Source organism: Chelonia mydas, chromosome 14 (assembly GCF_015237465.2).
Source record: "Chelonia mydas isolate rCheMyd1 chromosome 14, rCheMyd1.pri.v2, whole genome shotgun sequence".
NCBI classification, from domain to species: domain Eukaryota; kingdom Metazoa; phylum Chordata; order Testudines; family Cheloniidae; genus Chelonia; species Chelonia mydas.
This window is the reverse complement of record NC_051254.2, coordinates 14,125,335-14,139,217: the sequence shown is the minus strand read 5'-3', so window position 1 is coordinate 14,139,217 and position 13,883 is coordinate 14,125,335. Positions and strand designations below refer to the sequence as shown.

General features: G+C 53.3%; 1 protein-coding gene across 3 annotated transcripts in view; it reads left to right on the top strand.

Moving 5' to 3' along the window:
• Window positions 1-4,381, top strand: part of GRIN2C (glutamate ionotropic receptor NMDA type subunit 2C) — a 47,770-nt gene extending 43,389 nt beyond the window's left edge. For 2 of the 3 annotated variants that reach the window (XM_037914995.2, XM_043528979.1), the window contains 2 exons: window positions 867-1,099; window positions 2,116-4,381. In XM_037914995.2, the coding sequence (XP_037770923.1) occupies window positions 867-1,099; window positions 2,116-3,687 (1,805 nt within the window). In that variant the 3' untranslated portion in view covers window positions 3,688-4,381. Of the gene's footprint in view, window positions 1-866; window positions 1,373-2,115 lie in introns of those variants that run through there. The other variant, XM_043528980.1, reaches the window with a different exon arrangement.
• Window positions 4,382-13,883: the final 9,502 nt, after the last annotated feature.

Here is a 13,883-nt window from a genome sequence, read left to right as displayed (position 1 = left end):
TCTGTTAAAACTGGAAGAGGATCAGACAGTCCATCAAAACCAGCACATATGTTGCGAATTAACCCAGACATCAAGGGCTCCATCCCTGTAATCTAGGGGCCAGATCCTCAGCTGGTGTAAATGTAAACCATCTGGGAATCCTGGCCCTAGCTTTCTCCTCCGCCTGCCACATGGAAGTCATCTATGGCATGCAACTTTGAATCTCTTGGTCTCCTGGTACCTTAGGAAGCCCCAGCTGGACTCTGTGTAGTCAAGCAGTCAGTCTGTGGTCTGCGCTGTGCATTAGGAGAAGCGTCAAGAAGTATTCAGAAAGCTGTTCTTCTCTGTCAGGTTGTTTGTGGTTAACGTTCAATCGGGCCCAGCCCCTCCTGGACATTATTCTCTCTGCAATCTCTCTTCCCGCTAATAGGCAATAAACCTCTCCTGGCAGCTTTGAGATCTTAAGTGATCTGTGTGCAAAGTATAAAGGCATGGGCGGGGGAGAGGAGCAGGACGTTCAGGAGTAAAATGTAACAGAGTTAAGGAGGGGAGGAGAGGGGTGAAAGAGGCAGATCAGGACAGAGGAAGGGAATTATGGGGAGAAGAGATGGGTGTGAAGGGGAAGAAATTAAGAAGTTGGAAAAAGGCTATCACATGTCCAAATCCAGGAGAGTTTGGTGAAGGCACAAACTGTGGAGAAATCCTAAAGGCTGAATAGAGGACAATTCTATTAATAACTTCTGGGATGCAGTGGATTTTTTTTCTGCTCCTAAAACAATGTAGACATTAGACTGTGAAGTGAGAGGGTTGGTCCCTCACGCTGCAGGGGCACAGGAAGCTCCTGACTAGAATCTCAGTCTGTCCCTCTGTGTGTAACTGTTTCCCAGGGGAAACCCAGAAACTGGAGACCGTGTGGCTGTCGGGGATCTGCCAGAATGAGAAGAATGAGGTGATGAGCAGCAAGCTAGACATTGACAACATGGCCGGGGTCTTCTACATGCTGTTGGTGGCCATGGGGTTGAGCCTGCTGGTCTTTGCCTGGGAGCACCTGGTGTATTGGAAACTACGCCACTCTGTCCCCAAGTCGCACAAACTTGACTTCCTTCTGGCCATAAGCAGGGTAAGTGCCTTCCCCACGTTTCCACTACGTGATCATGTTCCCCCTAAGTCACTCTTTATTGATCTTATTTATTCAGGAGGGGCTAGTTTGTCACCAGGAGTAAGGGCTGAGTGGATATGTCTGGTAATGGGATGCTGAGTATTTTGCCTCTAGGTTACTGATCAGAATATGGCAGGAGGGAGGAAGCTTGTGCTGCCCACACAGTGTCAGTGTTCTGTGGATAAAAACAAGCCTCTTGTCTGAAGGGCTGTGGGGTTCTCTGATGGGAGCCTTTTCCCAGCCCTAAATTCACATGAAACAATCGAGCACCAATTAAAAGCGCACCAAGGAAATGAATAATGAATGGATGCACCAGTTCCTGGCCTTGTCACTTTCACATTCCCAAGCCAAGACAGCTTATCGCACGTGAAATGCCTTGAGTTTAGTATATGGCTTGTGCTCCAGCAAGCTCTCACCTCATCTGGTGTGAAACCAAAGTTAATGGGCGTGCTGTTCAAAGCGAGGCTGATGAGTGAATGGGAGAACTGAGGGAAAGACTAAGTTCTGGGTTCCTCTAGGCAGGAGGAACTCTAGAGCACCATCGTGGAGGTATGCTTGTTGGCTGGGGATGGATGGTTCTCTGCCCTCAAGTTCCACTGCTGATCAAAGAGCTTGTTCTGGAGATGAGTCCGCTAGGTCACTAGTGGGAGGAAACTATTCTAAAAAGGGAAGATGTTTGGAATCATGGTGTTTGGAAGTAATGCAGAGATCTTGGCACAGTAGACGATATTCCTGGCCTACAGCAATGTGATCTCAGGCCAGTCCTGGGCTGCTCTCCATCTCAACTATGGATGTTTATCATTGTTCTGTAGTATTTATCTGCTTTATCTTGCATGAACATGGAGCTTGTACATGAGGGATTGCCCTGGCTCATCCCTCCCAGGACCCAAGGCACACTGATTTATTATTCTTCATCTCCCTCCCTGTGTCCCCTGCACTCAGGGTTGCCCTGGCCACTTTTTCTCTCTGCTTTTCAGGGCATTTATAGCTGTTTCAGTGGAGTCCAGAATCTGGAGAGCCCTGTTCGTGTTCGCACTCCCGACGTCACCGCTAACTCTGCCCAAGCCAATGTGCTGAAGATGCTGCAGGCTGCCAAGGACATGGTGTCAACAGCCAGTGTTGGGAGCTCCCTTGAGAATGCCACGCGCACCATCGAGAACTGGACAAACCGGAGTGAAAACCTCCAGACCACGTTCTCCCTTAGAACTCCTCAGCTTGTTGTCCAGAACACCAGTGTGTCCAACAGGCCACCCTACTCCTCCAATGTGGCCGCAACAGAGAAGCTTGGGAGGGACTGTGCCCAGAGGGCTGTTCCACCACCCATCCCTGCTCCCCAACAGCCCTTTGTGGATTCCAGGCTGCCAGCTAATGAAAACTGGAGGGCGGTAAATGAGCAACCTCCAATACTTCACCCCCTAAAGTTTAGAGGAAGCTATTCTGGGGATAAAGTTCTTCCAGGTTCCACCGTGGGTGGCTTTCCGCACCTCCTGGTGAGGACCATGCCTCCATCCCATTTTGGGAGCCACGTGCCCCTGGGAAACCACCTGAGCACTCCCCTCCCACCACTGAAAACTCAAAGGGAGCTTCCCCTCCCAGACATCTACAAAGAGCACAAGCACCCTGTGTCCAGGGGAGAGGGAAAGGAGAAGCTTCCACCAAATGTCCACCTGGTATATGGGGAAGGAGGACACGGGGACCCAGCCCAGCTGGCAAAGCTGTTCTCCACTTCCGAGAAGAGCCCTTTCTTGCCTCCCGACTGCATGAACGGCTCCTTCTCAAAAGCCGACAGGCCTTGCAGACGCTTAGTTACTGTGTTCAAGGAACCAGAACCAGTGGAGCTACCTTTTCTGGGCAAGGAAAAGCTGAACAGAAGAGCCAGCCTGCTGAGGTCTGCCTGGGAGCAGAACGAGAAGTACCGTTCCCTAGGCATCCGGAGATACGACGGCAAGTCTTCCACCCGAGGGGATGTGCCAGATCTCTTCCCCAAAGCTGGTGTGGCACTGAGGCAGACACCAATGTACTATCCCATGGAAGCCCTCAGGTCCAGTGCTATGTGCAACAGAAAACGTGTGGAGGCAAACTCCAGACTCCCTTGGAAAGCCCAGCGGTTCCTGCACTCTCAGGCGGCGAGGCTGCCCTCTTACGGGGAGGCGTGCCTGCAGAACGCCACTGGCATGCACCGGGCCTCCTCCACCGTGGTGCACAAACAGTACGCCTACATGAACTCCTATATGAACCTGCCCATGTATTTGGGGCGGCTTTACCAGGGGCCTCCCCCGCTCTGCGAACACTCCAGGACCAGCCAGCGCTGTGTCACTCGGGCCCCCTGGGCACCCAGGAGCAGGGACTACTTGGTCCAGGAGGACAGCCGGAGGACCATGTACTTTGACAGCGTGTACAGAGACTGTACAGAGCGAAGCAGAGCAGAGCCGTCCTTCCTCCAGATGGTCAATACGGAGAGGAGGGACCTCCTGGCAGCCCAGAGAATGAACAATCCTTGTGCTGCCCAGTCCTGGAGACGAATCTCTAGCCTTGAGTCCGAGGTGTGAGGGTAGAGAGGGGGGCAGGGTTAGGGCTATCGTTACTTGGCCTATATCCACGTTACTGCTGTCACACACCATCTGGAGATAACAGATTCAGGTGTGACTCCTGGGGATTGATCCCATAAGGGAGGCTCTCAAATCTGTCCATGAGTTTCCCCTGCTCTTTGGCACCAGCAGGAAGATCTCTTCCCATTTCCTCAGCTACTGATGGACCAAAAAATAATAAAGCCACAGCTATTTGATACGGGGCACAAACCTAACTGTAGAAGGCACTTTAATGTGTGAATTCTGAAGTCTTCCATTTCCTAGGCACTGTGACTTCGCATGGGCAGTGCGATGCTCTTGGTTGTGTCTTGTCCAATTGAAATGCTCAGTCATCTGTGGCTCGCTATAAAGTATCCAGTACAATGTCAATCATTTATTTTTGGTTCCAGTGAACTTGGGGCGCATGCCCACAGCTCTGCTCTCTGTGAAAAGATGGGGACATCTTCCAGCCCTGCTCCCCACCCCACAACTGTGACTGTCCGGCTTCTAAAGCTGCACTGCTTTATATGGTCCGCTAATGAATGGGGACCACACCAGGGACAGGAACACCCACATTCCCTAGGATAGTTTCACGACTTTCCTTCACATGTTGGTTTCTTAAAGCGAAAAGTCACAATGCCATGCCCAGGTGATTAAAGAGACGTTTTAAATCTTATTTCTCTAATTCTGCCATCATTCTGAACCAAACTCAGGGTTATTTTTGCCAAGGTTTCTATTGATATCTAACATGCAGAGAGCCGCCTCTTCATCCGGAAGACCTGCAAATGGTTAAGCAAATGAGTCAGATTCTCAGCTTGTGCAAATCAGCTGAATTCTGTTGAAATCAGTGGATTTACTCTGGTTTACTCATGCACACAAGCTGAGGCTCCGACTAGAATCCTGCACTTGAGTCTCTCCCGCCAGGCCCTTGGGCCTGCACCTACCTCCACTGACTTCAGGAGCAGGGATAAAGTCTATGGTTTCCTGGGGGAGGGTGTGTGAAATGGTAAGTGGGATACGATGTGGTAGCTGTCCAACAGGAAGCTGTGCCAGAGGTGCTGTCTTTCTGAGTTGTCGGGGTGCTCTGCCCCGGCTCCGCCCCCTGCTCCGAGTGTGCCCCACCCTGGCTCCTCCCCAGCCCCTCCTGCACGGGGCTGAACAGCTGATCACGGGTGGGCAGGAGGTGCTGGGGGAGGAGCTAATGTAGCAGGGGACTGCTGGGGGGGTGGGGGAGAGTGTGCTTCAGCCCTGGAGCACCCATGGAGTTGGTGCCTATGAGCTGTGCAATAGTGTTGCTGGGTGCGACTTGCCAGATCTGGGCTCACTTGGTAAATCTGCCCTGGGGGGAACTCCTCTGGAGATGCTACACTCGCTGATGGATGGGTTTTTAACTCCGTGTAAATCCTCACAGGCACAGTCTATTTGCCCGTGTTTGGTTAACACGATAATTCAGTCCAGCCACTGCCTGGCCTTTTTTCACACCCAAACAAAGCTTGATGCGAGGAGAGTTGAGCTGTTGAATAGAAATCAGGAGAAGTATATTTAATTTAACTCCAGAGTGTTTAGAAAAAGCCCTTTGCTATTCTGTATCTTATTTCTATTAACTCCCTTGTGTTCAGTCACTTGGTCTCATTATAGTCACAGCAGGATCACAGGCCTCAGGAGGAGACATCACCTACCTGCTAATTTTTCATTTACTGTCACAAGATAGCCAAGGCTTGGCCTGACGAATGTGTTTCCTCATTTGCCTTCTCTTGCTGAGCTGCCACTTCTCCCAGTCCTGTGTGTAGCGGGAGCAGAGAAACCCGACTCTGGCAAAAGAAAAGAGAGGGGTTTTGTGCGGAAAGAGATCACGGCTGCTGCCCTGCCCGGGGGCTGCTGCTGGAATGAAGATGCTTCAGGCCTAGTCTCATCCCTGCCTCCGTGTGGCTCGTGTACTAACCTCAAATGTTGTATCTACGGCAACTAGCAGGCAGGCTTCCCAGCACAGCAACTGTACAAGGAGCCCAACTCATCTTTCTGGACATAATAAATGCAGCTACTACTTAGCCCTCTTCAGCATTCGATCCTGGGCAGAGAAGGGGGTGTCACAGCAAGTCACTGGCAGAGGTAAGACTAGAACCCAGGAGTCCTAGCTCCCACTCCTCGACTGGAGTGTAGCTGCTTTCAAAAACGTGGGGAACATTCAGAATCACACCAATTTATTTTTCTCTTGCTGATCTGTCTGTCAGGCAAAGGGAACTGTAAGGAATCCTTCCCCTGGAGGGGTGGGGCTTGATGTCTGCATGGGCGGAGGTGGGCTTTTTTTATGCCATGCTTGGGTGTGGGCATGTGCCCTCTTAGCAAGGGATTTACAGAGCCCCGGTCAGGTAAATCAAGCGTGTCTCTTCCCCTCCCCACCCCCCCGCCTTTCTCCAGTAACCACAAAAAGTGTCAAAATGCCGGGGTAGCGACTGGGAACTTGTGGGCCCTGCACTTGTTCTCCTACCTGAGCCTACGGCCAGTTAAATACAACAAAATGAAATTAGCTCAGGGAACTAATGTGCAGACAAATTCAGTGCTGTGAAGGAAAAGTATAGGATTAATAAGAGCCTCTAGGATTTATGGGACATGGAATTAAATAATCATCGCTGGCACTTGAACTTTGGCTGAGGGCAGAGGGCCTGAGCTCTCTGCCTGCTCTAGCCTACGTTCCTTTCTCCAGGCCTTGCTGTACTCCCTCCCCTACGACCTGAAACAGGAGTAAACAGCACTTCATTAACTGCCCTTGGGTACAGCTACTGAGCCATAAGACGGTACACACACACTGAAGCCAAGAGGAGATGTTCTGTTTGGTATTGTTTGCTAGGTTCCCAAGCAGGGTTGTTGTCTTCCTGCCAGATCTCCCCATCATCCTCCCAGGAGCAGCCGCCAGAGTCTTCTGACCTGAAACTGCTGACGTTTCATTTTTTGTTAAAAATCAATTGCACTGGGGGTTGCAGCCCGCTGAAGTGGTTATTTGTACTGCCCACTCAAGGTTCTTTTCCTGGGCAAGGGTGCAGAGCTGCTTGGGCCAGGCAGAGGGGAAAAGGGTAGCAGCGCCTGGGTGAACCTCTGCCCCTACTGAAGTGACTGACTAAACCCCACGAGCGGTGGGATTCGCTCTGGCTTCAGGTTTTTTGAAGTACAGGTGGTGCTGGAGCAGTTACAGCCCTGATGCCTGTGGCCCGGTTCTCAGCTGCCCTGGGCCCAGAGAAGAGGTGGCAGGGGCCCCCTGAGAATACCCTTGGGCCAGAAGGCTTTGCCAGCCCCTGGTGCAGGAGGCGGAGCAGGAGCAGAATAGGCTGTGCTGTTGCTATCATCTCTGGCCGGGGGCCCTGGGAAGGTGAGGGAGCGAGAGCAGCTGTGAGGGCCTGGTCACAGGATCAAGGGACTGCCGAGGTCTCTCAAAGATGCTTTTCTCCCATTCCCGCCTGAGAGAGAAGAGCAGAATAACCGTCAATCACTCCCGGCAAGTCTGTTGCCCCTCAGAACAAGTTGACTAAAGCACCCTCTACTCTGCTGATAGGTCACCGTCCTGCCCAGAGGGGACATCCACCTAGCTATGCTCCTTCATGCCTTGGCCTCTGGCGAAACCACCCACCAGAGCCATGGCAGGGTCTGGCCCTTGGAGCTGTAGACACATGGGAATGGGAGTGACAGCACTTTGGTTCTGTACATGGTACCAAGGGGAGCCTGGGGTTGGTGCTGTGCTATAAAAGGTGATCAACCAGGCATCAGCTGGTAATGAGAGTCACAGGTATAGAATGTAAGTCCAGAATGGACCATCAGATCACCTAGTCTGACCGCCTGGTATCGCAGGCCACTAAACCCCACCCAGCAGCTGCACGCTAAACCCAACAACTGAACCTAGACCACAGCAGACTAGCCTATTAGGTGCCACAGGGCTGTTGGCTCACCTCTCCGCAGCTGGATGAGGCTGAAGACTGTCTCTCTAAAAACCCCAGCCCCTGACCCTGGCACGCCTTACAGTCATTCTGACACAGTAGAGGCAGCCAGCCTGAAGAAGACAGGGCACGAGAGAACAGGACGGCGGCACTAGCCAGCATGTTGCTGCGGGTAAGGGGGAGGCGCTGCTGGCTGCCCGGCTCAGAGGGAATTACGCCAATCAAATCTTGTGGTCACAAGGGCCAGGGTTGCTGTGGCAGTGTCATCATTGGCTAAATAGGATGCCAGCCTGAGCAGCTTATAATAAACTCTTAGTGTCAGGCTGACGCATGGTGACTTTGCAGGGCTAGGCCATGGCGCTGTTAAGGGGGCTCCTGCTAGCCGGCTTGCGTGAGCTGGCCTTACCAAAATGAGTCGTGCTGCTGAAGGCGCTGGCCTACTCACATGAGTAAAGGTAGCAGGCCCACGCCAAAGACGCTCGCCCATATACTGGCATGCTCCCCAGCTGGCACTAGAGTGCACAGCAGCCCACCCTGCAGCCGCCGCCTTTGCCACCATCTCCCCCCAAAAGAGGCACTTAGAATCTGGGTGGTAACTGGGAAGCATTTCAGCACGTCGAGGTGGGGCAGGGGCAAACGCTTTGCATGGCTGAGGCTGGTCAGTGCCAACCCCTGGCTAAGCAAGGTGAGGGTAACGCCTGCCAGTAATGCCCCCCACAGACACACGAATGGCTTTACACACCCTGCATGGAGAAATGCTGGCACTGTAAATGGGGGGGGGTGGGTGGGTCTCAGAGAACTCAGGAATTCAGGGACATCTTCCACAGACATCAAGGCAACCCCCCCAACTAGAGTACCCAGGCCATCAACTCCATACAGGTCACGGGGGGAAGGAAGCTGAGGAAAAGGGCATGGGACAGCATGTAGATAGAGACTAGCACACACAGACACACATGCTAACATACATGGGCGGGCAGGGCTCTTAGACCAGGGGAGGCTAAGCCTTCCCTAACCCGGGCCGCGGCCCTGCCAATGCGCCTCCCCGAGGCCCTGCTCTCGTCACTCCTCTCTCCTGAACCCGGTGGGGGCTCAGCTCCAGCCGGTGGCCTAGGGGTTGTGCCTGTGTTCAGGCTTGCTGGCAGGCCGGGACATCTGGGGGGCGGGGGGGGGGTCAGGCCAGCAGCCCAGGGGCCAGGCTGGCTGGGGTGGGTAGGCCAGGGTTCCCCTGGCTGTGGTGATAGGCGCTCAGGGCTCCAGGGGTGGGATGTCTTGGGGCTCGAGGGGGGGGTGGCAGCCTCCCCAAAGGGAGGGTTTATGTGCCGCCCATGTTAACATAGTGTTAATTTTCATCTATGTGCTAAAGTCCAGAGCCTCAAAGGTATTTAAAGAACTCCTGCCCTCATCCATTGAGTTGAGTTCAAATACCTTGGGGCGTTGATACTGCACTGCGGCTTATTGATAATTCATATTATTCTTATACTGACCCACGGGGTCTAGTTCTGCCTGGCTCACCGCGCTGGAAAATAGGTCCTAGGCTATGAGAGCGACAAGGCAGGTGAGGTCATCGCTTTCACTGGCCCAGCTGGCGGGGAATGAGACAAGCTTTCGGGTGCACACAGAGCTCTTCCTCAAAGTGCTGGAACCGGTACCCTGGGGGGGAGGGGGGGGGCTTTCGTTTTCCTCGCCTTCCTGCCACTTCTCCCAGCCTCTCCCATGCACTGAAATAAGCATGTCACCCCCCAAGAGCCACACTCACCCCATGGGCTTTGCACTTCAACCACCACTTGACCGGCAATGGGGTTTGGCGTGCAAAGCCCACAGCTGCCATGGGCCCCGGGTGTTTAATGGAGTCTCGCCTTCAGTCGATTGTGGGACCTCCCTCGCCCCAGTATATTCCATTAGTCCAGTTCTCAGCCCTGTTGGGAACATTTCGCCCAGCGTCTGGTTTAAATCGTTTCTTGTTAACGGTCAGGGCTGGTACGCCGCATTCTCATGGGCGGCAGGTGACGTTTCCCATTGGGGAGACTAGGCCTGGTGCTCCACTACTTCCAGTCAAGGCGCCCATCTCTTCTGGCTGAGGCCATGCCCCCCACCCTCCGTGGGGGAAAGGGGCTGAGCGCTCAGGCCCTCCCCCCGCCATGGCTCCGGCCGGGGCAGGGGGTTAGTGGAGATGGGGTGCTGAGAGCTCAGCGCGGCCAGGGTCGAGCTATCAGCCTCAGCCAGGACCATACCGGAGCGCTCAGCCCTGGCTGGAGCCCCTCCTCCCACAGCCCCACCCCTGTTCCACCCATTGCCTCGCCCCACTCCACCTGTTTCTCCCCGAGGCCCTGTTCACTCATTCCGCTGCCTCCCCCCCGACCCCAGCTGCAGCCCCATGACCGGAAAAGCTCTGTGCCCCCGCTGTGGCCATAGGGCTGTGGTGGGGAGCGAGCGCTCCTGAGGCCATGGCAGGCAGAGATTTTTCCAAGGGCTCCAACCCCACCACTGCCCACTCTCCTGGCAGTGCAAGGTCTGGGGAGGCTTTGCCTCTGCTACGCCCTGCCTATGCGCAATCTAGGATTCCCTTCGCCACCTGGGCTTATTCCCACCTCTTCGTACTGCAGGGTTGTCTTGCTTCTCCTCCCATTCCCCACTTCTGTGCTCTTGTCTTCTAGACCTATAGCTTACACCCCACCCCTTGCCTGCCTCGGTGCAGCCACCTCACGTTGGACCATGGGCTCTGTCAGAGCTTCCAGCTGTGCAGCAGCTTCATAAAGTCCGTGGAGCGGAAGGATCCTACCTTCCAGGGCTCACTGGCTGATACATCACGGGTGATCTATTAGGTTATTCCTCGCTTAATGGGAACATCTTCCTCCTCCACGATTAGCCTGTTCCCTCAGTTAGGAGATGAGAGAGCAAGAGACTCACATGCTGCTAGGAAAGCAGAGGGGACTCTGTGACCTGGGAGTAAAAGGAAGGGGTCGATGGAGTCATACGATGCCAGGAACAGCACAAGTTTTGCCAAGGATCAGGTGTATTTATTGAGTCCAATAGGTGTCCTTGTAGCTACTGCCCCATTGAGAACTACTGCCTTTCAAAGGCTAGCCAAGCGTCTCCCAAGGGCATTGTCCCTGCAGATATGTCAGGAGGTAGGGTCCAAGCAAGTCTTTTCAAACACGGTTCAGCAGCATCTGGTTAGCTAAATGGGTGCATTCCCAGTAGGTAAGCCAGGGCCTCACCTTCAGGCCATGTTGTCTATTTAAGACTAGCCCTGAGGCTAGTTTGAGGCCTCCTAGAGAAATCCCAGCCCTGGAATGGAAAGCTGATGCCAGCTCACTCTGACACACAGGGAAAGTGCTGGCAGCTGTGTTGTGGGGTGAACACCGGAGAGAGACCAGCCGGAGAGAACAGAGAAGACTGACGCCGGAGGAGTGCGAGGCTCCAGTGCTACTCTACACAGGTTCTTGTACTGTACTCATCCCTTCCAGGAAACCGTAGTGAACGGCTGGTGGGTGTTTGTTCTCCCAGCCTTTCCTTAGAGGGGGCAGCAGGCACAGTGGTTGTAGTGGTGTTTTGGTTTTTAAATATACACAGGATAGGGCAGGAAGTGACAAATACTGCATCCAGCTGAAAACTACAGGGAGCATAGATGAAGGCGGAATGTAATATGCTGTACTGGAACTCAGCCAGGTCATCAGAGTTGCCACTCCTACTCTTACAAACCATCATAGGTTCTCCAGTGACCACACATGGTCAGGACCTCCAGCCTGAGGCTCATCTTCTCTCCTCCAGCAGGAGACTAGGGCTAGTCTGGGCACTTGGCTCATTGTGGACTCAGGGAGAAGGCGGCTGGGTAGTGAACCATCAGCTCCATTGTCTCCAGCAGCTGGATGGTCCTGATAGGGTTTTCCTGTAAGTACAAACCCAGCTCAATGCTTGCGTGAACAGATGACATGTTCACCTTGAGCATGTGTGTGACCCAACTAAGTAGTCTACTCTCTCTCCTGGCCATTTAGTAATTCACCCAACACAGCCGATGGGACTGGTTTCTTCCAAGAAAACACTGTTTCACTCTCAGTCCTCCAAGGAAACCTCCAGCAAAACAGGGAAGCTAGGACTTAACATTCCTGCTATTTCTAAGCTCTAAAACAAATAAATAAATAAAGTTTTTGGTTCTTCTTTAGTCAACTCGATTTATCTCCCCTCCCCCTATGTCACTTCTTGCCATGATCTAAACTGATGCTAGTGAGTAGGAAGTGCCTCAAAGCTGGGAACAAAATATATCTGGTGGGACGAGGCATTGGGATGCTAAATAGTGACTATGTTTTTCATTTGTTACAATCCATCATTCTGCCTCAGAGAACTTCCGAACAAAACACCAGGCACCTGTTTCCATGGCACTCACCGCAGCTGCGTCCCCTCCCCTGTGGCTTGGTACAAAGGGTTAACTCACCCTGCAAGCTGTCTGGACAAACGCCTGGGGCCCAGCAGAGCCCACTGATGCCCGGGTGGCTCCAGAGAGGCACAAGGGGCGTGCCTCAGCGGAAGAGCTCGAAGTGAGGGAAGAGGCGCACATGCCTAATGGCCTCCTTGCCGATGGCGCTGGGAAACAATCCAAAGACGGGCCGACTACACTGCAAACAAAGCGGGAAATAACTGAGCCAAACAGGAATGGCCCAGAGTGGTGAGAGAAGAGCCAGGTGGTTAATGCCAATGACTGAGTGCTAACAACTAGAGGTGGGCCCATGTCCCAGTCTTTGGATGTAGGGCCAAATGTTCCCCAAATTTATAGGGGGCAGGGACTCAGTATTTTGGATTGGCCCATGTCAGAGAACAAAATTCAAGGTTTACAGCCCTGGGAGGAAATGGGTTTGCAGCAAGGTCTAAAACCAAGTAGCTCCCACCCTTTCCATCTCCCTGGACTCCTGAATGGGTGCCTCAGCCCCACTGGGCCATTTCCCACCAGTGCCCGATGGTTAATCCGTGTTACTTACCTACTGCTGCAGTTCTCTTAACTGCTTCCAAACAGCTCAGTGCGGGAGAGGGGAGCATGCTACAGCCAGGAAGGGAATATATACAAATCAGAATGATTATTTTAAAACACAGGGGCACATGGGTCGCATCAGGCCATTGGCCCAGCAAGCTCTTGTGGCGAGGAGCACGTCTAGCATCAGCTAAATACCGAAAGCATCTATTCAGCCAAGCACTTGAACACCTGCTTAACTGGACACGGGAGACTAATCCACCCCCCTCAAGGCTTATGTAAGACCCTGCAGAATTACTCACGTGCTTAAGGACGCGCTCAGTGTTTTGTGCTTTGCTGAGCCACAGTCTAATACATCTTCTCCCAGGGGCGTCTAGCAGGTCCTGGCAGGGGGATGGACTCAAGGAGCTAATAAGTAGATTTCCCCCCATCACTCAGCTCTAGGGTCCTAGCTGTAGCCAGAATCTGATATGTCCATGGATGGGGCGCTCCCCCTGGTAATGCCCTTCCAGCCGGATTCAAAGCCCACAACAGAGTCTTTTGATTGACTTCTATGGGCTTTGGATCAGGGGCCTAGACAGTGGTTTAGCACTGCAGCTGAAGGGGAAGAGGAAGGTTCCTCCCTGACACCCCCCGCTCCCTCCCCATCTTCAAAGTAGCCGCTGAAAACCTTTAATTAATTAATAGCACTTCTCTTACAACTCACACCCAAGCCAAATGGATTTGCATTGTATTTTATTCATCAGGCGTTGTTCCGGGGCTCAGGCCGCGGCTGCCGCAGGCCAACCCATGCTTGCCATTACACCGGAGTGAAACCAGAGTCACGCTGTGGAGCTCAGGCGGACGATGCTGGGTTTGCCTGGGTACCAGCCAGGAGATTTTTCTTTCCATGGCACTAAACACCTTGGAGATCAGAGAAAAAGTAGCCCTGCCCCCAAGCCACGGCAGCTGAGAGCTCTACCCACTGTGGCCACGGCCCTCACCACAACTGGCTTCCAGCAGTGCCGACTTGGCTACAGCTCCCGCTTCCCCAGGCAGCTGGCTTGTTGTGGTGGCGACAGAGTGGTAACGAAGGGCTGGGGCTGGAGCTGGAGCAACACTAGGGTCATTTGCATATCTTATTTATATGCTAATTGGGCCTGAAAGAGCAGCTTGTTTCCAGGTCCTCCCGTCCTTGTGCGTTCGTGATCATTAGATTCATCTGGGTGAGGAGAGGCGCGGATGAGAGCAGCAGCTCCGGGCCCTGCAGGCCCACTTGTTTCCTGGGAGAGCAGTGACGGGCAATTTTC